The sequence below is a fragment of the Homalodisca vitripennis genome, chromosome 1 (assembly GCF_021130785.1).
Source record: "Homalodisca vitripennis isolate AUS2020 chromosome 1, UT_GWSS_2.1, whole genome shotgun sequence".
Classification (NCBI taxonomy): Eukaryota; Metazoa; Arthropoda; class Insecta; order Hemiptera; family Cicadellidae; genus Homalodisca; species Homalodisca vitripennis.
The window spans coordinates 107074682-107101256 of record NC_060207.1 but is presented as its reverse complement, the minus strand read 5'-3'; the positions used below and the strand labels follow the sequence as shown (position 1 = coordinate 107101256).

At 33.9% G+C, this 26575-nt stretch overlaps 1 protein-coding gene across 1 annotated transcript in view; it reads right to left on the bottom strand.

Moving 5' to 3' along the window:
• Positions 1–26575, bottom strand: part of LOC124368790 (digestive cysteine proteinase 1) — a 58389-nt gene that overhangs the window by 13813 nt on the left and 18001 nt on the right. Inside the window, exons 6-8 of the mRNA XM_046826167.1 lie at positions 12548–12737; positions 12099–12316; positions 9639–9739 (exon numbers count right to left, since the gene is read on the bottom strand). Coding sequence (XP_046682123.1) covers positions 9639–9739; positions 12099–12316; positions 12548–12737 — 509 coding nt within the window. The remainder of the gene's footprint in view (positions 1–9638; positions 9740–12098; positions 12317–12547; positions 12738–26575) is intronic.

The window sequence follows — 26575 nt, the reverse complement described above, 5'->3', positions numbered from 1 at the left end:
GAACCGGTAACTTTATAAAGGCATCATCATCATAGTATAGGCCATGCTATGGCATCTTAGAACTGTTCAAAATTCAATGAATACAGCGCCTTCTACACCGCAGCTGTTGAACTATGCCACAATAATTAATAAAAAAAAACATAAAGGTGTCTTTAAAAAGGTGTTTTAAATTTCTGTCAGATCAAGTATCAGATCGCTTTGTTTTTATAATTGGCTGAATTCATTTGTAACGTGATAGTCACTTTCCTTTAAATTGATTGATTGATTTGTTTTTATAGAAGAAGAACTTTTACAATGCATTGTCTCTTTTTGCAAAAAGTGGATAGAACGGCAGAATAAAACAACTACCTGTCCCAGTTGCACTAAAAAATTGTTAAGATGTGACGAATGTTTGACAATAACCGCTGATAATTTCAACTTTTGTATCAAGAGCGGTCACAATTTGAGCAGCATAATAAGAATTAATAGGGCCAAGGAACAAAAAAATCAAGTGAAACAACAATTGTTATCAAAACCGAAGTTCGTCTCAACAATGCTATCATCATCATCATCTGAAGGAATAACATTTTCAGAACTTAATTTAACTGGTGAAGAATTAAAATATTTGGACGAGATAGAAGAAAATCAGGAGCACAACATCGGCAATATTCTGGCTGTGCCAAACTTGTCCGAGTCACCGAGGCCTCCCGCCACGCCGTCAATTTCGTTAGATGAAATAGGAGAAAGTCAAGAGCACAACATCAGCAATATTCTGGCTGTGCCAGACTTGTCCGAGTCACCGAGGCCTCCCGCCACGCCGTCAGGTCCTAGCGAGCACAGTGAAGACATCATTAGCAAGCCGGGTTTATAAATAATTTTGATACAGAGGTGGAGTTTAACATTTAATTTTAACACTCATCATTCGAAAGTTATATTGTTTAAAGATTCAAGTGCCTAGAAATTTAAGAAAATATGTTTCTTACCTTAAAAAACTGATTAATATATGTTTAATTTGATTTGTCGGCACTATAATCGATTTCTGGATCGTAGGAGAATGCTGCTCGTTCCAGGTTCACAGGAGCATTGCGTTTGCGGAATCGGTCAATTTCCTTTTCTGATCGTTCCTCGCTGCTGCTGTGATCGATGTGCCCGAACTCGTTGCATTCTTTGTCTATCCACTTCATTCTGATTTACTGTAGAACGGCAAATGTGCCATACCAATTACGACTGTTATCATTATCAGTCTCTTGTTGGTCATCATTGCGATTAGCGCGTGAGGTAGCTCGCCGCACATTCGATCTACTTCGACGACCTATGTTAGGTCGTTTTCTTCTCGGCATTGTAAGCAGTATCTGAATATTAATGTTTTTCTTGCACTAATAATGTTAACCTATAATGGCGACAGCTTTTTTTACCCAAAATTGCATGCAGTAGTAAGTAAACATATGATACTGAGACATTTTCGTCATTTGTATCTGTTACAGCTGTTAAATTAAATTAAGTTAAACATGGACATCAATCAAACGTTTGACAGGTAAGAACAGTTTTTATGGGAAAAATCAAATTGTCTTTTTTAGTATTTTCCTTGCAATTTTGTTATATTTTCTCATTGTTTAAACCTTCCCTGGACTTCCAACGAACATTTCAAAGACCAAAATTAGCCAAATCGGTTCAGCCGTTCTCGAGTTTTAGCGAGACTAACGAACGGAAATTCATTTTTTATTTATATAGAATATTTACATAAAAAGAATTGTTTACAAAGGGAAAGAAAATGTTTGGGGAGAGAGAAAATCAGCTAACTTAGCAACAACAAAAACAATACCTTCTCAGATCTCAGGTGTATTGAAAACTAGCCCATTACCATACAGTGATGAAAAACATAATTTCCTTGTGGAACTACAATTTTTCCTAAAAGAATTTTTTTTTAAACAGTCCAATATAATGGTGTGTATCTATTTTAAATTTTATTAACCTCTTTAACCCTTTGAGTGCCACGCGAAGTGGTGGAGGTCATGCAGCCAGTGCCAATCATTTGTGACAGGCCATTCCCCTCAGTGCCAAGCACTACTTTTATGTTACTGCAGTATTTTACTAAAAAATTAACATCTTCCTTAAAAATTAACATAATGGGACACTTTTTACTTTATTATTTAGGGCAAGATACAGGCTACAAATTGGTATATATATATATATATATATATATATATATATATATATATATATATATATATATTTTGACCATAAATTAAAAAACAAATATGTATATATGTGTAAAACAAAAATATAAAAACAAAAAAAACACATTTGTTTTGTTTAAGATACAAAAAGTATTTATTTATTTTTTGTTTTATTAGTGTTATTGTGCTAATTTTTATGTTCCCCATGTTAGTTGGAATAAATGTACCAAGTTGCATAAAAATACATTTATATATATAACTGAGTTTTGAATTTTTTTATATATTGCTGCAAAATGCTGAAAACCTGCACCAACATGCACGCTTTTTTTTTTCTTTTTTTCCTTCTTTTTTTTTCCTTGGGGCGGCCTACTGCCATGCACTTAAGCCTCAAGGGCCTTTTGCGCACCCCGAAAACACCATGAGGACTACCAGTCTACAACTTCAGCAGTTCAACAAACCGCCGAACACATCCAATCAAGTCCTCCTGGGAAAAACTCGCCACCCCCTGTTCAAGCTACCAAAGATGGCATACCGCTCTCTTGCTATTGCTGGGCAATCAAAGAGCAGGTGCTCAGCAGTCTCCTCCTGCTCATTACACCTTCCACAGAGCGGATCCTCCTGAAGGATACCAACTCTGTGTAGATGCTTCTTCAGGTGACCATGCCCCGTAATGAGACCAATGACCTTGGAAGACATTGATCTGTTTAATGAGAGAAGGTCCGAGGCCACCTTGGAGGAAGGTGACTGTAATACCATTCTACTCACTCTCAAACCCGGATGCAACCTCCACCTTCTCCCATGCTCCGCGCGAATCCATTTCGAGACAACCCTAGAGGATTCACACCTTGGAACACCGCAGAATGGTTGAGGGCCCGTCATAATTGTTGCTGAGCCCTGGTTGGCCAGGGCATCAGCTCTTTCGTTCCCAGAAATCCCCTCATGACCAGGAACCCAACAAACGGTTACATTGTTGATTCTGGCAAGGGAGGAAAACGGTCTGATAGCAATCCCCAAACCAGTTTGGATTTGATTGCGCAAGAATCCAGCGCCATCAGCGCTGCCTGACTGTCCGTGAAAATGTTAATCGTCTTGCCCCTATATCGCAGACGGAAGATTCTCACGAGCACATTCCATAATGGCTGCGACCTCCGCTTGAAAGACTGTCGGATACGGACCCATAGGAACCACCAGCTCCCTACATGGTCTCACTCCCAGAATTCCAGCGCCTGTGCCGCTTTTTGTTTTAGAGCCGTCCATTCGAGCTCCGCTGGTGGAAGAGGTTGCTTCCCCTCTGACCAATCATCCCTTGAGGGCAAAATAATCCTAAAGGGTTTGTCAAAGGAAAACTTTTGTGGCATCTGATCAGAGATCATATGCAAAACATCCTCCTGTATCAGAGTGCTAATTCTGCAGTGCCCACCGCTGCAGCCCGACCAGAATCCCGTCTGCTGAAGACAGTAGGCACTCTTCCTGGCCATAGCTCGAATGACAATGTCCAGGGGGGCGAGATTAAGACAACAGTCCAGAGCCGCGCCTGGCGCACTAGGAAAGGCCCCTGTGATAGCGAGGCAGGCCATCCTTTGGATACCTGCCAGACGTGCTACCACCGTTTTGGCTTCCATTTTTGGCCACCATACGACAGCTCCGTACATTAGTGCAGGTCTGACCACGGAAACATAAAGCCAGTACAAGAGCCTCGGCTTCAGTCCCCAGGGCCCACCTATCACACGTCTGCATTGCATTAGAGACCACTTACCCCTGGCAATGACCCTTTCTAGATGAGGTCCCCAGTTTAGAACCCTATCTAGGATCACGCCCAGGTACTTGACCTCAGGCTTCAGCTCAACGGGTGAGCCTTTAAATAGAAAAGGACCAATGCCCTCCATCTGTCGCCTCCTGGTAAAGGCAACCACGGCAGCCTTGGTGGGGTTGACGGTGAAGCCAACCTTATCACACCAGTTTCCCACCATGTTCAGAGCAGCATTGGTCAGTTCCGTGATTGTTGTGTTGAACTTGCCACTCACAAGAATCACAATATCATCTGCGTACCCTTGTGCAAAGACACCGCTGCTATTCAAAGAATTCAGCAGGTCATCCACAACCAGGTTCCACAGAAGAGGAGAGAGGACGCCGCCCTGCGGACAGCCCCTCGTAGCCTTCGCACTAACACTTGCTCCCATGAGGGTTGAAACAACAACCCTGTCCGTGAGCAAGGCCCCTATCCAGTCACACACCTGACCATCAACGCCACGTCCCGAGACCGCATTGATAATCGCCTGAGTGGCTGTATTATCAAAGGCACCTTCAATGTCTAAAAAGACTCCTATAGCTACCTCTTTTGCCGCCAGCGTCTTCTCAATCCTTGCATGCTTACTCTTGTTCATATAAAATATATTTAACTAGTTTTATGAAATTAAATCAAGGTAGATTATACAACTGTTATTTATTTATTATGAACAGACTAAAATTAATTACTTTGGGCTTATTTCATACGGCCTATTATACTAAATCCTTCAGATGAAATAACTGAGTGAGTGTTTTTATCATATAGGCTAAGAATGAATTGATGTATTTTCGTGGTCAGATTCCGTTATATGCCCCCAACGCTTAAACTTTTTTCAATGAACTTAGAACGTTATAAAACGATGTAGTTGAGTAACAGAACTAACATTCCATCAATCAACAAGCATTTCCAGGTATTGCGATCGGTATTGTTGTCGCTGTTATCTTATCTTTCTCGAGAATCCCGATTACGGCAGGCCGCGCGGCATCACATGATTAGCTAGTAACCAATTGTAATTCATTATAATCATACGTAAATGAAAAATTAGCGTTGGGGGCATAATGTTAGTTCTATTACTCAACTATATCGTTTTATAACGTTCTAAGTTCATTGAAAAAAGTTTAACCGTTGGGGGCATATAACGGAATCTGACCTATTTTCGCTTAAGGGCGATCTGTTCCTTTTACTCATTTCGGCAAACTATACCTTATTCAAAAATGAAATTGAACTGAAGTAATAAAAGTAGGAAACTTTTAAAACACTAATCAAAATGTCAACACAGCCACACTAGACAGCTAGCAGAAACAACTGAACGTAAACAAAACGACTGCAGCGTGACAACAGGCGGTTCGCGTCACAGCCTTCTAGATATCAGCTACATAAAAATATTGTATACTATATATACAAACTATCACTACTTGAATTATGTCGTACATTTCTTGGGCTTTAATTTGATACGTTTTACGATATCATATGTCAATATTTAGCAACAAGATGACCAATATTGGAAAGGCCGATCTAGTCGGCCCTTGGCAATTTTCGTCAATACCATCGGGCCGATTAGATCGGCCCTTGGCACTATGCGGAAACGTTGCTAGGCCGATTAAATCGGCCCTTGGCACTCAAAGGGTTAAAATAATTAAACAATGCTGAAGATTTTTTTTTTAAGGAGAGGCCGATCCCCTTTTATGCCTTATTCTGTCCGTCCTCATGGGCCACTGGCCTGTGCAAGGATCTTATCAAACAGAATAAGGGGGAGAGTCGATACAGTACAAGGTTGGTGGTATTGATTAAAAGGTAACGGTCACAGACAGGATCCGAACATGCGCTATCTCTAACTCAGACTCAAAGCCCAACGACTTAGACCGCTCAGCCATCGGCACTCCCGATAAAAATCTATATAGTCTATGACAGTGTAATGCCATGATGACATCAATGAAAATGGAGAAGCCAGATTTTCGGTTAGAAAGGAATAAGTCCCTATTTATAGGTATGGAACCTAAATTTGGTGTACCCATTAATTTTGGAAAGTAAGTTAAAACTTCATTGATGTTTTCAAGACCCTCTAGAGGAAAGGAATGTAATGGCATTCATTTTACTAAAAGAAAACAAACTCCAGATTGGAATGGAATTTGAACAGAACTTGGACCTTTTCGAAAATATCTTATATGAGTATAGTAGATATTTGATATCCCCTGGATGTATATTTTTAATCCTAATTTGAAGGGTATTTTTAGAGTGGCTTTGACCCATTGAACATTTGTCCAATTCCAACTTACCTTATTCTCTTTCTAACTTTAACCCTTCAACGCGTTTTGCCGTACTAGGTACGTCATGACACTTTCACTTGAGATCGCGTTTTGCCGTACTGAGTACGTCATGGAGTAGTCGGTTATTTTTGTAGCTGTAACAGACAACTATCGAATGTTTTCAATGAAAAATGTATACCAATCGAAAGGAGAAGATTCAAACTTTCAATTAATTGAGTCGATATCTCGAAAAATCGATCTTTAGAACAAATATCTGAGAAATCAGCTGCATTCAAGACGACGTCATTGCCGTGCAGCCGATCGTTTGTCAGCTTACGTTTGTTGTTGTTTACAGTCATTGTTAGTGTGATGGTTATGTTCTACTGACATATTTTGTGTGTTTTATGTTCCTTTGTTTAGTTATTATTATTAGTTTTACAAGCTAACTATATTGTTTTGAAGAAGGAAATCCCGTTTTGACAGGAACAATTTGTTGTGTTTTATAAACATGAGTTGGGAATGGTTTGTAGGTTAGCTAGCTTTTAGGGAAATATTTTAGCATATTTTAGGGAATTTATTTTAAAACTGTTATCGTTTTTGTAAAATGTTTTAAAATCAATTGAAAATGAGTAATCTTGAAGGACACCTAGTGGAAAGAGACAGTGAAATTGACAGACTTTTGAACCTTGAATCAGATGAAGATTTCGACGACGATGGATATGACAATGACTTATCGTTGAGTTTGAAGTATTAGACATTGGACAAAATAGTGATGATGATATTGAAAATAGGCTAGGTGAAAACATTGTACAAAATGAGTTCAATGTTGTTGAAAGAGGAGGAGGTGATGCAGACCTAAATGTAGGCCTAGGCCTACCTGGTTTTTCTTCTGGTTCTGAAATGGTTTGGGAACACTGTAAAGTTAATAAACTAACCTAAAGTAGGTTAATTTTGTTTAATTTGGCTAATTTTAAACCCTAACAACATAGAAGTATAATAAAATAATTATAAACTTGGGTAATTTGCTTATATTATTTATAAAACACAAAATCTCTAAAAAAACCGCAAGAAAAATCAACGCAGGAGGGGGTATGACCATGAAAAAAAAAATAACGCGTTGAAGGGTTAATAAATGAGATGATAGGTACTACTATCTCAACATGATCAGGTAATATTGAATTCCTTCTAACAAGCTGATTTGCTTAAAAGTTATAATTTATTGATACTATAAACTGCTGATACCTATTGCGAGAGCTGCACAAGGTGACCAGTTTTAACCCCTTAACTGCCAAGCCTTTGTTTAAACGTTTGCTAACAACTGTCTAGTTACGCAATGCCTGACAGCTAGAAATGAATTTTAATTGACTTAAGTGGTGTTTTTTTGCACTAAGTTAAACCTTCAGTAATGCTATAACACTCTAGTGGCAAATTTAGGAACTATTACTAAACCAAGTTCCGTGTCTTTATAAGCTGTTTATCAAAACAGAATGTTGTTTGTTGTGCGTTTTCCTTTGCAATTGTGAGTTTATGGTTTTACATTGTTATGTGTACTTCAGTATCGTAGAAACTAGTTGCAATAACTAATCTTGCAATAGTTCACCAACGATTAGAAAGAAACCTTGAAACTTGGCTCAGAACCCAGAATAAAGGAGAACGTCCATCATCTCGAGAAATGCCCCCGAGACTTTCTCAAAGGCATTTACCTTCACTTCTACCACCAACAGAAAAACGCAGTACCTTTTAGACAGTGTCATGTTTGCAAAAACATAACCAGGCAGAAAACACACTACATGTGCACAGGATAAAGAGAACATACTAATGATCAATGTTTACCACAGTTACCTGTTGGGAGAGCCGCACAAGGTGACCAGTCTTAACAAAGTAATACCTTCTATATGGCCAGTGGTACCAAAACTCCAGCAGGACCCACACACTACAGGATAAAGAGAACATACTACTGATCAATGTTTACTACCTGTTGTGAGAGCCGCACAAGGTGACCAGTTTTAACAAAGTAACACCTTATACGAGGTGTAATCAAAAAGTTCCAGGACTTTTTATATACTATGGGAATGCAATGTTTCACAGCGATGCGGTTGGCAGCATTGTATTCCCTGACTCAACAGTAACACAGCTGTGTTTGCAGATCAATCATAACATCACTGAAAGTAACATTAGCACAGTTTGTTTGAGATTAGTTTTATAGAGTTTGGCTATTTTTTTGTTTAATGAAAATGAATGTGAAAGAAGAGCAGCGTGTTTGTGTGAAGTTTTGTGTGAAACTGAACAAAACATTTTCTGAAACCTTTTTGATGTTACAAGAGGCTTTTGGTGAAGAATGTCTAAGCCGATCATGCTCCCATCAGTGGTTCAAGAGGTTTAAAGATGGCTGAACATCCACAGACGACGATACTCATTCCGGACGCCCTTCAACGTCAATCAATGTTGCTAAAGTGAGCGCTCTCGTACGATCATACGATCAGACCGTTGACTAACAATCCGTGAAATGGCAAAAGAGTGTAACATTTCATTTGGGTCTTGTCAGGAAATTTTAACTGAAAAACTTCAAATGCGTCGTGTTGCAGCAAAGTTTGTGCCAAAACTGTTGACTGAAGACCAAAAACAACACCGAATTCATGTTTCTGAGGAACTTCTTCAAAAGGCAAATGACGACAAAAGCTTCTTGGATCATGTCATTACGGGAGACAAGACATGGATTTTTGGTTACGATGTGGAAACAAAAGCCCAATCATCACAATGGACATCAAAAGACTCTCCAAGACCCAAGAAAGCACGTCAAGTCAAATCAAAAATGTGAAGGTCATGCTTACGGTTTTCTTTGATTGTAAAGGTGTCGTTTACTATGAATTCCTTCCACAAGGTCAAACAATTAATCGTTTTGTTTATCTTGAAACCCTCAGAAAATTGCGTAATGCTGTGAGAAGAAAGAGACCTGAGCTGTGGCAAAGTGGTGATTGGGTCCTTCACCATGACAATGCTCCTGTTCACTCTGCATTAGTTATCCGTGACTTTTGTGTAAAAAACGCAATGACTGTCATTCCTCAGCCCCCCTAATCACCTGACCTGGCTCCAGCAGACTTTTTTCTCTTCCCGGAGCTCAAGAGACCCCTGAAAGGACGAAGATTTCAAACAGTTGACGAAATTAAAGAAAAAATGACTGAGCTGCTAAACACCTTTACAAAAGTAGAGTTTTCCGGCCCTTTGATCAGTGGAAACACCGGTGGGAAAAGTGTGTAGCTTCCCAAGGGGAGTACTTTGAAGGAGACAAATTCGAATAACCTGTATGTTGTATGAATAAATGTATAAAAATTCAGTCCTGGAACTTTTTGATCACACCTCGTATATGGCCAGTGGTACCAAAACTCCAGCAGGACCCACACACTACAGGATAAAGAGAACATACTACTGATCAATGTTTACTACAGTTACCTGTTGTGAGAGCCGCACAAGGTGACCAGTCTTAACAAAGTAAGCACCTTCTATATGGCCAGTGGTGCCAAAACTCCAGCAGGACCCACACACCGACTGGTCTGCACATCACATTTGATTTAATACTTCATTATTAAACAATAATCTATACAATTTTGCTACAGATGAACTTATATACATTTTTTAAATATTGGAATTGTTAATAATTTTTAAATTTTAACTTTGAAAAGACTGTAAGAAATGCTCATGTAAAATATATTATTGGTTTGTCAAAAAAGCTGTAGTGCACTGAGGATGACTAAATTCCATATACATGATATATTAATAATAATCAGCAAGTATTCTTTTAGTTTTTCTTAGTTCAGTTGTAATTTGCCATTTTGTTTTTTAATTTTTTTTTTGAAAAAAATTTTGTCCGATAAAATGTGAATGTAACAAATCTTCTTAAGGGGTAAAACAAGTGTAAAAGGGTGAAATAGATTATGAAGATTAACAAATTAGCTTTATGTTAAGTTTAGGCTTATTGTACTTAACTTAACTCGAGAGAAAATAGATCAATTAGAGTGATTGTTGAACATTAAAAAAAAAGGGATCAATTCCGAAACTCAATACTAAGTGGTATCGAGTTATTGAGAATGGTCGATACCGGGACTCTCTTAACTCAATTCTGATATCAATATTTTCAACGTATTTGATTATAAAATAGTGAATAAAATCAACAGGAGTGCTTAGAATAATACACTTGGTAAGTTATGGGTTTCACAATATGACAACAAACTAGTGATATCTCAAAGCTGAATCTCGAATTCACCAAATCTTCAAATTAAGTCTACTTATGATTGCTGAAACGTTTTATTATTGTACTTTCTGTGTGGTAAAATGATGATAGACAAAATAATCACTGCAATGAATTTAATTTAATTTAATTCAAACGGATTACAACTTATCATAATTATACATTTTACTTACATTACTCCATAGTTTAAAGTGATAAAGTCATTATTTGTTAGTTTCTTATTCTTTAAGTGTTATTTAGAGTTATAATGTCTATCATAATGTTTGCTAAACATTTCTTTATCACAAAGTAAAAAATTATTTTTTCATTAGTCATTTATTGGGAAAATGTTTTATTTATAAAATTTGTACAAAGTTTTGTTGACCAAATTCACATTATTTTTTTCTCATACATTTTAAAACTTGAAACATCTATTCTTTAACAATTGAAAATATCTTTGTCTTCTATAATAACCTTTACAATCATAAACATAATATCCTAGATAGTTGTCCATTTATCTCAGTTGTAGAAACAACAAAATTAACATATTGATCAAATATATACATTGGTAGATGTAATTCTATAATTTCTCTTTGCATTTACAACAAAAATAATTTATAAAGGGATAAATAAGTAACTATCAGCTGTTAGAACTGTTTTAACAGAGTAGAAATTATTGATAAAAATATTTAGTTTGAAAAAATTGTAATTTAATATTGTATGAGAAAACCAAGCCCAACAAATTTCTAAAGAAATTAATACATTTGAATAATTTACTTAGAAAATTACATTATTAACACAAAAATAAAACAGAATTTGTAAAAGAATGAAAAGCTTAGATTGTCTCATGTTGATTTAGAAAACAGTGATATATTATTTAAGAATAATTATATCACATTTGTTGGTGTAAAAACATATATGTATATTTTGTAAAGATATTAACTGTGATTTTCATTCTTTTTAGAAAAAGTTTCAATATTACAATTTTAAACCTGAAAATTTTTATGATTTCTACATTTAAAGAAAATAAATTTAAAAAAAAAACTAAAAGATTTTGAATTTGAGCTCTACATATATGTAAGAATTCAAAGTAGTTACAAAACTATTAACACACACGCATTAGATTAGATATTACTCTGTGTTCATAAACTAACAAGATGTTAAAAAAATGCTACTAAATTTTAAACAGAATTTTTACATCCAGGGTATCAGAATAGAATGAAACCATGTATTACATGCACTTGGGTAAAATATGTAAAAACCTAACAAAAACACAGAGAAATAATACACTTTAGCAAAAGTACAAAGCTAACATAGTTGCTCACCATACTTTAACATAACATGTAAAAATTTAATTTAATTGTTTAACATTAGTGTTATGAAATATGATAACTCAACAAAACTAGAGTTGTTGTGATATAACAATGAAATTTATATATATATATATTTAAAAATTTTGACTTGACCCTCCAACCCCCCATTTTGGGTTGAGGGGCTAAGTTCTCATGTAGCGCAAAGATCATCATTTGTCATTATGTAACTACCCCCCAAAGGATATTGGTTTGTTTAATTCCGTTCAAAAGTTAGAAGGGGGGGTGGGACTTTTGGGACACCCGGTATATAAATATATACACATACATATATTTCTATAAAATGCTCCCCTGATAAAAAAACCCCATCCTCACCTTTGACAGGAGTAACAGCCCCATATATCCTCCAGTCAAACTGGTCAGGTAGTGAATTTGTCAGATTCTTGGTGTCATAGGGAAAGGGCAGACCGCCATTATATCCTGAGCTGTGCTGGCGACCCCTCAGCACCTTCAGCTCCTCAGCTGTGTGGTCCGCCAGGTGGTTCACTGCCAATGTGTAGCCCATATTGGCTCGGTTGTGAGAAGCTATCAGCCTAGCCAACAAAACAGACAGGTCTGTTAAGTCAAAGCAATTTAGTGGTTAATTAAAATTACCTTCTCAACTTCATATTTCAATTTTAGAATATCTTTAGACATACATTTTATTGACAAATCTGAGGTATTTTTCACATTGTCACATTTTAATTGATATAGGATAAACAGTAGTGACTGTATACACAGTTATCCCATACTTGCCTCTGTAATTTGGAACGTTCTGATCTTACCTCATGTTCTGACGGAATGTGTCCTTGCGCCGTGTAATGTGTTCCGGCTTATACTCCTTGTTATGAGTACGTTTGTACTGTTCCCAGGCACTGTCCACATGGTCACTTGCATTGTCCACAAACTCTGCCATAGGGTTGAAGTTGTAAATGTGATCAGCTCCAGGGCCGGGAAATGAACCACATTCCATCTCTAGACAACAGAATGAAGAAAAAAATTATCCTATAGTTCATAAATTTTCACAATAGCCGCATCAGGAAAAGCTTCAAAATAAATTATTTATTAAAAATTATCTGAATGTTGGGCTAGTAACATGAAACCGAACTGGCAACTTTTTGAGCACCAGTTCTGACATACTAGTCAATACAGCAGTTAAGAATTAATTTGGCTTCAAAAAGACGTAGAAACAATGTTGGTTATTGTTAATGTTTTGGTGCTCACATTGTTATTTAATTTAAAAAATCATAATATATTTTTACAGCTTTAACAATAAATCACAACTTTCTCATTAGATGCTTGACAAAATTGTGCTATCTGCAATTTTAACTTTAAGTAACAAAAAAACAAAAACAATTCAACTGCAATATGGATGATTTAATTTTGATCATTCGAGTTCTCTAACAAATTATTTCAATGAAACTTTAGAACTAATTGAAACTAATTTTTTATCACTTTTTACTTTCTAGAGTTTACAACTCAATAAATCTCCAGTTTTCTTCAAAAGTAACGGTTTAGTAAAACGGACAAAATTTGATTTTCACCATTATACAATTTATAGCACCTTTCAATAGGACCAAATGACTGCTGTAGCTAACCTACACTATGCTTAGGTGTCTTGTAGACTGAAAATGCAGAATGTCTAGTAAATGAAAAGTAACATGCATAAGATGAGTGGCAGAATGAGAATTTATTATTTGATAGTTCACTGTTTTATTATTTGACAATCTTGTATATAACTTTAAAATTATATAGGGACTGTCTCATTGGCATATGTCCAAAATCTAGAATAGCAATCTCATAGCAGAACCGGGAGCAATTCAATTATTGTTACCCTTATTCGGGATGGTGTTATAGTGCCAACTTGAATTAGTGATGAAATGTATTTTGTGTATTTTAACACTGAAAATTATTTAATTTAAAAACTGATATTTTATAGTGTCGAATTATATTACTGTAGTGTGTCCATGTAATGTCTCTGGATGAATTTCCACTTATAAATGGAAGACGTATCCTGGAGACTAATTCATCTTGGTCTCTATCATCCCAGCATCTCCACAAAAGTTTTAACCCCAAAGTGTGCAATGAAGTGAACGTCAAGTGTGGTGACTCCTCCTTTCAGGCTTCCCAAACCTTTACCAGGATGCATTCTACTACTCCTAATTCTCATGAAGCCTCTATATTTGATTCCAATATTCAAGGTCTCAGTCAAAGTTTAGAAATATATTTTTGTAACATCTCTTAGGAAACCATTCGAATTAAGCCCACTTTTCTCTGTTTTACAGAACACTGGTTAAACAAAGACAGTATATTTCTTCTTAATACACTTTCTGGTTACCATCTTGATTAAAATTGGGAGTTTCAGAGTTCACAGTTCTTGAACTCTCCATAGAGGGTGTGTGCTACCATAGTGTTTTAAAATGTGCTACCACTCTTGTCAAACTTTCTAAAGATTCTAAACTGTTAGTAATATTATGTATTTACAGACCTAAAAATAATAAAACTAATATAGATAATTTTTTAGTACATTAAACAATTACTAACTAAATTAACACTAAAAATTCAGAAATGCGCAGATATTGACTGCTAGATACTTATGTTGATATTATATATAATGATAATATCAAACATGATTTTGTAAATAGTTTCAAATCATTTAATCTTAAAACTAATTTTAACCCTCTAACTCACATTAAACCACCAACTGAAAGCTGTCTTAATAACATTTTTACCACTTTTGAGCCAAATTCTTTTGATTGGTTTGAAACTGGTCTTTCTGACCGTTTGGCTTATGTTTTATATTTTAAATCGAAAACTGTAACGAAAAAAGTCATTTCTGGTCCTGACATAACTTTTTGGAAAACAACGTTTTCAATTTTATTGAGGTATTTCAACATGCATTCTGAGATTTGGTGATATGCCAAAGCATTAATGTAAAACACAAACTATTTATAAGCATAATTTGGAACATTCTGATCACAGCTTTCCCGTTAAAAACTGATAATATTAATACATGGTCATGCTCACTTATTCACAGACGAATTTCATACAAATAAATAGCAATGGAATTTTTATTAAAATGTTCAAAAAGTTAGTTTTTAAGAAACTTTTTATAACTATACTGGATTTTTTTTATTTAACTCAAAAACATTTTCAGTTTGTTAATATTAAATAAAATAAAAAAATACTTTTAAAATTTTCCCCTAGTCTATTTAAACCTATATGCCAAATTAGGTTTCTTCAGCTTAACAAGTTCTAGAAATAACAATTTTTACAAAAATTAAAAATGACGGCTAATGGCGAAACAAGACACGCATATACATAAAAGTCAAAAAATCTTTATTCGTTTTAGTTACAATGCTGTAACATTTGAATAGTGTCAATTTAAATTAACTAAAAACACTAATATAATATAAGGCTATAATAAAACTATCTAATTTGCAAATCAAAATATTCATCTAATGCATATAAAGCCTTGTCTATCAAGTATGCTTTAAGCTTTCTTTTCAATATTTTATGTTCTGTTTCTTGTTTGATAGCAAGTGTAATGGATTTAAGAAATTTGGATCCAATGTATGTTGGTTTTTGTAAAAATATTTAGCCTATGGTGAGGTATTAAAATATCATTTTTATATGTGTATTATACAAATGAACTATGTTGGTCATATCAGTATTTAAGTTTTTAATTTTAGAACACATAATTGTATCCATTATATATTGACCATAGGCAGTTTTCAATTCCTTAAAATATTCTTTCACAGAATCATTTATTTTTAGTCCTAACATAATTCTCAAAGATTTTTTCTGTATCTGAAGGATTTAATCAAGATTTAATTTTTAGAAGCACTATTATAGACCATATGCAATAGAAGAATATATATAAGAGAAATAGATTGTTCTCAATGTATCAGATACAAGATAGATGTGACAGATAAAAGACATCTACATCAAAGCATAATTCCCGAGTTTAATTTTGTAATCAACAAATTGTACATGTTGATCCCAATTGAAATCTTCATCAATAGTCAGACCTAAGAATTTAGTACTCTGATATTTTGTTACTAATTTGTTATATACCATGATCATTGGCTCAATTATTTTCTTTTTTTGTTGAGTTTTAAAATATATATATATTTGTTTTATTTATATTTAATTTTAAATTATTTTCATTAAAAAAAGAGTTAATGTTCTTCAATTCCAAATATAAAATCCTCTCTATCACATCTACTGATTTAGATGATACGAGGGTCGTCCATAAAGTAACCTCCGTTTGGGCGTGGCACGATAAGTAGTGGGGGTAGCGCCGCCATTCTTACATCGGTGTGCGCAGCCGTTCAGTACGCTTCTAGCTGTGCAAGGGAGAGCATCGTGCGATCGCGCGTTCTCTTGTTACAACGTAAAAACATGAGCGCTATGATAGAAAATCCCGCCAAGTGCAAAGTACGTGGTGTAATAAGATTTCTGTGGTCGAAAAGTTACACAGCAGCTGAAATTCATCGTGAATTGAGTGCGGTGTATGGCCCAAACATTATGAGGGAAGGTGTAGTCCGTCAATGGGTTCGTTTTTTTAAAAATGGAAGAACGAACGTTCACGATGAAGACCGGAGTGGTAGGCCATCTCTCGTCAGTGATGACTTGGTGAACAAAGTGGATGAGAAAATTCGCAAGAACCGTCGCTTCACAATCTCGAAACTTTCGGATCATTTTCCTGAAACCTTTTACTGTGAAACCTTAAAATGGCTACGACGAGCGATTCAAAACAAGCGCCATGGTCTTCTGACATCTGGTGTTGTGTTTGTCCATGACAACGCCTGCCTTCATACAGCTCAAAGAACAACAGAACTTTTGGAAAAGTTCAAATGGGACATTTTTGACCCACCCCCCCTACAGTCCGGACCTGGTTCCCAGTGATTTCTATCTTTTCCCGTACATGAAGCGGTGGCTTGCATCTCAGAGGTTTGCGAGTGATGAAGAGCTTCAAAACGCTGTGACAGGTTGGCTACGTTCTCAGGCGGCAGAGTTTTTTAAAGACGGAATTTCAAAAACTGTTAAAAGATATGATAAGTGCTTGAATTTGTATGGTGAATATGTAGAAAAGTAGAGAAAAGCTGTAGTTTTAACATTTATATAATAAACTTTTTGTATCTCAACTGGTTTATTTTTTATTTCAAAACGGAGGTTACTTTGTGGACGACCCTCGTAGTTTGAGGTTTGCATCAGCATATACACAAAGGTTTTCTTTGGGAAACTTTTAAACTAAGGTGCATATCTTTCAAGTCACACAAGAATAGCAATGTTCTAAAATTTATCCATGCGGAACTCCAAAAATTAAGGTTTTAAGTTTGGAGAATACTCTCAAGATATTATTTTGTAAGGATATCGAAGGAATTTCTACATATTGAAATCTATTAGTAAGGTAAGATTGAAACCATTTTAAATTTTTTGACTTTATCCCTAAACAATATTTAATTTATTAATTAAAATTAAGTGTTCTACGCCACTAAAAGCCTTTGAAAGGTCCATAAAAATACCTAGCGCATGTTCCCCTTTATCGATACAATCCATTATCGACTCTAAATATTCTACTGCTGCACTTATTGTTGATCTACCAGTACAGAATCCATGCTGGTTATCATCTAAAATATTATGTTCCTATAAGAACGCCATTAGATGAGAATGAACGATTCTTTCATAAGTTTTTGATGTTGAGGGAAGCAGAGATACAGGATGGTAATTTGACATTTCTTTTTTGTCATCCTTTCTATGTATTGGAAAAATGTTGGCTATTTTTAATTTATCAGGGAAGATGTCAGATATAAATTACAAATTTACTAAATGTGCCAGTATTTCACACAAATGTTCTCTAGCAGATTTTAAAAGTATAACTGGTATTTCATCCATTCCACTTGAATAATTATTTTTCAGTGAGCTTAATACATTATTGACATCCCTAGCAGTCACAGGTTTAAATCTAAAAGTTGGTTTTCTTAAATTATCATTAGAAAATTTATTAAATGTCTCTTCAAGGCAGACATGCTGGAGACTATGTTGGCTAAATAAATCAATCATATTTTCAAAATAATCATTAAAATTGTTCATAATGTCTGTAGGGTCTGTTAATGTTTTATTGCCTACTTTAATTTATCATAATATTTGACAGTTTTTATTTCGTACTTCAAAGTTAATAAATTATGCCCCATACTGTTTTTACAATATTGTCCGATTTGAGAATCTTGTCATTATAAAATGCTTTTATTGTTTTATTAATGTTTTTCCTATAATCCATCAGTTTTCTTTTCAATTTTGTTTGTCTGTCTTTATTTTTAGATTGTCTAAGTTGTTTACTTAATTGAACCAGGTTAGTTCTTTCTTCTTTTAACATATATGTTATCCATTTATTATTTGAATTTCTCTGTTAAATTGTTTTCATGGGGAATGCTTGACTGAAATAAAATTTGAATAATTAATCAAATTGATCATATTTTTCCTCAACTGAACAAAAATATACATCATGCCAAGATTATTTTGATAGCAAATATGAAAAAGTCAGTAGATTTTCTTGCGAGTAACGTTTTTGAACAGTTATAAAATTGCTATTACTTACGGTATGTTCCGGGCATCCGAATTTGCCCATCATGATCTGAGAGACATGTTACACAACAGAAATTATATTTTGTAAACGCTTTTAGGCAAAGAAATTATCAATAGCGGTTTCAAAAACGTTTGTTACTCTAGTTGGAAATTTTACTAAATATTCCATATTATGACTCGCCGACATGTTTTTCAGCATTGTCTGCTCTTTAGAATCTTTAGAATTGACAAAAACATTAATGTTTGTGCCTCCAGCACAAAAGACAGAGCAGTCTTTATATAATTTGATTAAATAATTTAGAAGTTGACTTAATTTATCCAAAAATATGTTTACACAAGATGCTGGAGATATATAGATAAACCTATCATTATAAATAGTCTAAGAGCTAGTGGTCGGCTACCTGTATGTATTTGATGAGACTTGGGTTTTTGTACAGTGAGGCCCCTATACCCACTGTACATGAGATGGGGAGTCACTACGCTCCAGGTTGCCGACTTGGCGGGCGCTCAGGTAAGACAGGTATCAATTTTTGGCCAATTTCATAAGTATTTGATGACGTCTGCCATTTTGTAATTTGAAAATATATTATTATTATTATCAGAAAATAACAATGGCAGACCATTATCGCGCGGATTTCATTGCGACAGACGATTTGAAAGTGCTCAAAAAAATAAAATTTTTAAAGTAATTGACGAGATCTGCCATTGATATATTTTATTTATGAGGGTCTTAAAAACTTATATTGATCATGGCAGACATCTATATAGCGGACATACTTTAGTAGAAAAGAAAATCTTAGCTACTATCCGGTCAGATGTATGCATAGACCGCTTAAAGCTATCTTCCTTTTTTCCCCTATGGATTACTATTGTACTCATTCTAGCCTATAATATTGTCTTGTATTGTTACTAGCATTCGAATAATTCAGATTTTATACCTGAGAGGGCCAAATTGTATCACCAGCCTAACGGATGTTTTCAGTATATTTCCGAACCTTCATACAGTTGGCTGCATGCTCTATTGTCGCAGTTGTATAAAAAAAAGTTACCTCGTTTTTCGTAAATATATTGAAAACAATACAATACGTAGTGTTGCTTTCTTTTGTTTTGTTGATTTCGTTATTATTTATCTAATATATCTGTAAGAATGTCGAGTGAAAAACCAGAACAGAAGTGTGTTTTTTGTGACTCAGTAAAAAATGACAAATTATTGCTGTTTTCAGAAGATACTATATCAAAATGTAAAAGGATTTTGAGGTTAGGAAAATTCCACAAATTAAAATATAAAGACATTATTTTACCGGACGAAATTTATGATTCAGCCTATCACAGTATGTTATAAGACATTTACAGCATTAAAAAGGCAGTATTTGACGACAGATGTTGAAAAAAAGGTTCTATCACAGTCCAAAAAGTCTTTGTCTGCAATTGAACAGCCATCTACATCAGCTGATAGTTCAATAATTGAGGATACACATGTACATGATTCCCTTTAAAACAATGCAAACATTCTTGAGACAAAAGAAGCAGAAAAAGAAATCGACGCTGAAGCTGAACCTTCGTTGGAGGAGGGGTCATCTTCAGATTCAGCAAAATCATCGAATGTTCAATTTTCTAGTACTGTAGCTTCCGATAGTGTAGCTTCTGCAAACTCAAATTTGTGTTTTATTTTGTAACAAAAAAATGAAACAATTTCGATATAAAATTGATCCATTACGGACTTCAGAGAAGGATCAATTTTAAAAGAGTATCCTACTAAACTTTAAGCCAGATACTACAATTTACCAAGAAACTTTAACAAAAGTAGAAAGTTCTCTCATCTGAAGTATATTACCATGAACTTTATCGGCAAAATTTTAGGAATAAAAAAAGATCACTCGTGAAAAGTCCTGTCCGTACTGCATGGCACATCTCCCGAGAAGTACATGAAACTGTTTATAAAGAAATATGTCATTTAGTTGAAGAAAATGTAAAATCGAGGACATTGTTATTTTTTGAGTTATTTGCATAAAGAGTATCTTGAAATATTTAAAGAATTAAGTGAAAGCTCATACGCAGCATCACTATTTAACGCGTTTTATTTGAAAGAAAAACTTCGCAAGAAATTTGGCGATAAAATTCTAATTTTGACATCCAACGAAAAAAAGTTGTTGCCCCAATGGGTATTTCAACAATTGATGATTCATTATTTGCGCACTTGAAAGATCAAGATATTTTACGAGAAGCTTCTGCCATTTTACGAGAGGAAATTGTGGGCATAAAAAAAATTACCCAATAATTTTAACCAGTCAACGCTTAATAAAAGGTGAGTGTTCAACACCACCTATTATTTCCGAATATTTGTCATCAATTCTTGGATGTTCAAGACGTAAAAGGCGGAATTGCGACAGTTTTCAACGTCACTTACAGTCCCTGTCACAGGACATTGTATGTATATATATACATATATATATATATATATATTTATTTCAATAAACATTGAATCGCAAAAAGTACTTGCTCCGCCGGGACTCGAACCCGGATCTCTCAATTGAAATTGAGACAACAGTCAAAATTTCAAACACAAATGCCATCCATGCAATAAACCACGCTGTGGAATATGCAATATGATGCAATCTACAAACTGTTACAAAAGTTGCGTTACGCACAAAAAATATTCTATTGCAGAAGATATCACATGTAACAGTGAAAATGTAGTCTATAAATTATCCTGTCAACATTGCCCTAAAGACTACATTGGAGAAACATCTACGTCACTTAGGCTGAGGATGAACAATCATCGTGCCGATGTTCGACATCAAAATTTACTTAGACCCGTATCTGCACACGCTGTCCAACACAACAAAACCTTTGAAAATTGTTTCTCTCTAATTGGCATCAAGAAGTTTCAAAATTATGACAATAAAGAATACACAAAATTATTACTAAGAAGATATGAACAAGCAAATATAATGGCTCTTCAATCAAAATCACCAGTTGGATTAAATTTGAGACATAGCTAATTTAAATTTATTATTCAAACTTTTTATCTATCTCTGTGTTTAGGAAAGGTTACATGTTTAATTTTCTTCTTTGATACCATATGTTTTGTTTTGTTGTTTCCAATGTTTTTATAACCTTCATTTTTATATTTGTTTATATTTTATTGTATACATGCTTTTGATAATGTTACTGAAAAGTAACGAAATATTAAGCTTTTCAAGTTGAAGAAACATGTTTTGTTTTCTTTTATACCTATATATATATATATATATATATATATATATATATATATATATATATATATATATATATATATATATATATATATATTGTAGTGTGCTGTTCACTTTGTTCTGTTAAAACTCATTTTAGAAAAGTCCGTTACAATGTTGTTTTAGGGACCCATTCAATTGAATAACACTGTAATTGGAACTAATGATATCATTATCTGAATGTCATTCAGAACTCCATAATAAACCATACTTATTTGGATGAGACTCTAACATCAGAGATGTTCATGCAGCACAGTACTTTCTACATTATCAAAGTTAATATTATGTGCTATAGGTCATAGAGGCAAAAGCCATAACCCTGATATCAGCAGTGGCTGAGTTAAATAGACAAAACAAGATATTACCCAACCAATTTCTCACTAAATGTACAAATTATCTTTATCTTCTTGCAAATAAATGATGAGTTGGGACAATAACATCTGACTTATTAAAAATCCAGTGTACCAAACTAAGTTTATCACCGTAATGTGATAATTATTTGAAATACAGCAATATTATAGTAATTATTTTTAATTACGTCCGATAAAATAAGTGAAAACTTCCTTTATTGAATAAAAGAAAGCAAAGTATCTATTTTTTAAACTTACTAAGCGTACAATTATTATTTCTTATACAGTGCTTTTTACACTTAATTTATACCTAAAATGTGACAATAAATAAATAGAAAATATCAACACTACAAAAGAGGTCCTCATCTGTTATCTGTAGAAATTATTGTTACTTTTTTATTTCTTCACAAAATAATTATCATTTAATCGGCAAGAAAAATGAAAAAAATAAAATAAATTTTGAGCCTTGATTCTTAAAGTTATAAAAATTATGTAACATAAAATATTGTCTAAAAATCGAAATAAATACATAAAATACACATACACAGTGCTTAGAAATCGTGTCTAAAAAAAAAAACTCGTGCACTTGATGAAACAATAAGGATATCTCTTCACCTAGATAATACTATATTTTGTAGTAATCAAATATGTTTTGGATCTCTTTAAACAAACATAACTCCAGATTACAGGAGTTAAGTCTTCGACAGTGTCAGATTTCAGATGCTGCACTAAGAGAAAGGTGACTGGAATAATAATCAATATTCACATTAATATTGGTTAGATTAAAGTTTAAATCAGTTCTCCCAAATCCTTTAAACAGTGCTGTCAAAACTCATTAAGCATTTCTTTGACTGATGTGAGGTTAGTAAGTGTAAGATGAAAATGTTAAATTTAATCATAGTATTAAAAGCAATTTATAAATGAAAATAGTTGAATCAAAGTACTGCCAAATAATGAAACATTCCAAAAGATTTATTTTATTTTTTAAAACTGTCTATAATTATTTAATTAAATATTTGTTTGTAACATGTAATTGCAATACCATTGTTGAGTTTAGCTCTATTTCACCTTTTGCTCAGTTCAGCACCGGAATTCTGACACTTTCACACACTTGATCTCAAATCCATGTTGATCCGAAGAAATAGAACAAAGGTGACGACAAAGACATTCATACGAACTCTTAGCTACGTTATGTATAACCAATATTATTAAAATCAAATTCCATATTGAATTGTATGAATGTTACTTGTCTTCTTCTTGATAATGGGTCTGAATCTATCATAGTTCATCATATTTAACTTTCTTATATACTCTTCAATTAAATAAGAATTTGGGAAAAGGTAAAACATTAACAAAACATCAAGATAATGAAATAAGGTACAATAAACAATTTATAAACCAAGACCTTTAATTAATTTAGGATCTATGAGGAAAGAAGGAAAGACTGATCATGCACTTTATGTTGTCTCATAATGCTGATCCTGAGTCAGTCTGACTCTTCTTCTATTTCATAAGATTCAATTTGGCCTTAGGAGAGGTCATGGCATTGAATAGGCTCTGGCTCATTTGGTAAATGAGGTATCTCAGGCCTTGGATTAGTCACAAGCCACTGCCGGTGTGTTTTGCGATTTATTTAGGACTTTTGATTATGTTATACACAACATTCTTATTAAAAAATAGGGATTTTATAGTATTGGAATTAAACTGGTAAGTCTTATTTTCAATCTAGGAAACCAACAATCTTTGCTTAAAATTGGAAGCATAAAATATGAATATGAATGGAAGTCTGTAAGTAAGAGGGTATCTCAGGGATCCATTTTAGGCCCAACATTATTTTCTAATTTATATATATTAGGTAATAACAGAGGAAGGTTTATTATTTTATGATGATGATACAACAGCAATAGTAAAATACCTAAACATTGTCAGTTGTATTGTAAAATCTCTTCACTTATCTTAAAATTAAATAATTGGATCAATCTAAATGGTTTATTTTTAAACATCAAAAAATCAGAAATCATTGATTTTAAAACACACCTAAATAAATCTATTAGTTTAAATATCATATATAAATCTAAAGTTTAATAATGAATCAGTAATTGTTTCTAATACAGAACTATACAGTGACAAAAACATTTATTGGGAACATCATATTGAAAAACTGGAAAGTAAGCTGAGTCCTGCATGTTTTGCATTAAAACTTCGGTTTTCAAGTGATGATAACAGTGTATTATGTTTATTTCTTTCCTTACATGAAATATTGCATGTTGGCATGGGGTTCATCCTCTAAAACAATTTATATTTTTAAATTGCATAAAAGAGCTTTGAGATTATAAAAAAACAAAATTTTAGATCTGAAGGTCTATATTTAACCCATTGGGGAACTTGCCCGAGCGTCACTCGTTGTGGCCAAGCGGAACTGAATAATCTTGCCGAGCGGCACTCGTGCTTTTTCTAGACGCTAATGATCATGTATTCGTTTGTTTTTCCACTAAATTGCAGTTTTGTGCCCTACTGCATTCTTATGAGCAATTATTCCATTTTGAATCATTATATATATGAAAAAGTGAGCGCTCTGTGGTGTAATGGTAGCACATTCACCCGGCAAGTGAGAGATCCGGGTTCGACTCCAGGCGGAGCAAGTATTTTTTGTGATTCAATGTAATATACATTCTGAGCTATGCTTAAGTTAAATTTCTCCCCCAACTCCTTGTAGGCCTTCTTCCATTGGATCTGAAGAATCATTAACTCTAAACTCACTAACTAAAAGTATGTGTTTAATGTTAAGTAATGAGTGTTATATATAACATTTTCTGTTAGAAAAATTTTTTAAATAATAATATATTTGCACTTACTTCAGTATCGGTTTTTTTATTTGTACATAAATTAAAAAATGTGTATTGTGAATTTTTTGTTTTCTAAGTTTTACTCCATGTAACTTTCACATGACTTGAAATAGTAAGATACTGTAAATGTATAAAATATACATAGTTTTGTAGTGAACAAAAGGATTATAACATATATACAGTTATTTACAACACAAAAAAGTTTTTGATAAAAATGTAAAGTAAGTACTACTTTTTTTGGCAGAACGCATCCATATTGGTCCAAGAGGAATATCAGATAATGATGAATTGTTGTCAATTTCATTATCAATTTGTTCACAACCCAACTCACATTACACCGGTTTATAATCATCCAGACTACCTGACAACAAATCTGACAAAGAAATATCACGCACTTCATTTGCCAATATGTCACTTTCATCATTAGAACTAATATTTTCATCATCCAATAATTCATGTATATCATTTGAAAAACGAGGATCGCCCATTTCACAACATAACAATAAATTACCAACAATTAGCCTACATAATAACCTAGCAACAGTTTAGTTATGTCTTTATAACAGATTCCGTGTAACAATAGCGGAAAGTTGACTGACGGCTGTGCAGTCTTCATCATTTCACAAGCGGTATTGATGAACGTCTGTGCCGTCAGTCATCAGTTAGAGGGTTAAATCTTGTGTTATTAAAAACTGTCAGTGAGGACTTCTTGCCTATGGCGTCATTCATACTATTATTTGACCTCACATTGTGGTAAGGACAACTGGATCGGCATTACTGGACTATCCTTTCAGTTCATCTTTGTCCAAAAATCTAGTAATTTCTTGGTGGAAAGCGATTGAAAAGTGTAGACATATGTTGGATGATAGTTACCAACTGGTTAAATGAATAGACAGCACATTTCTTTGCTGAGAAACAATACTTAAAAACTGGTACTTAAGTCGTGGTATTAGATTAATATTTACAGTATAATAATAAAACGATCTTCATATTTTCATTTCCTATAAAAGGTATAATCATAAATAAAGTGTTTCTTATTGAATAAACAACCCTCATATTTGACCTGACATGCTGTATGGTTCTTTCGACATAGGTTAAATTAGGTTAATTTGGCTGACAAGTTTCATTAACAAAATACTGTATGTTTTTACATATTTAACACATTCACCTCAATTTATATGCAGATGCAAAACATGAAGGTATTCACCCCAGTGCATAGAGCGTATTTCCTGAGCCCCAAGCTTAATTTAAATGAAAATTATATTTTTGAAATAGTTATTTTCCAAATAGCTTTTTAAATAGAAAATCTCGTAACAAGTTACTCGTGACGCACTGGAGTTATAACGTTTTGATTGTGTACGTTTCTTTTAAACTTGTGATATTTTTGTCTAACTTTTATGCCACAAACGACAGTAAAAGCTAATTTTCTTTGTATAAAAGACTTACTGTTGTTACTAAACAACAACATTATTAATAAACAACCGGTTACAAATTACAAATAATCAGTTACTCGTTTAATGGCTTCCGATTATGTTCCTGAGTTGCCACATTTGCAAGAAGGATGTTGTAGTTCCCCCTTACTAACCTAGAGCGGTCCATTGTAGTTGGCTTCTGAGAAATGATGTGCAGAAAGTTCGCTGTGCAACGAGTTACCCATTACTCGTAATGCACCAGGTTATGTTCGCACCCAAGTAATTTTCATAGCATAAGAACAACGCAGGGAATATGTTAATAGATTTAGTCCAGATAATATCTTTTTTGAACTTTGGAGG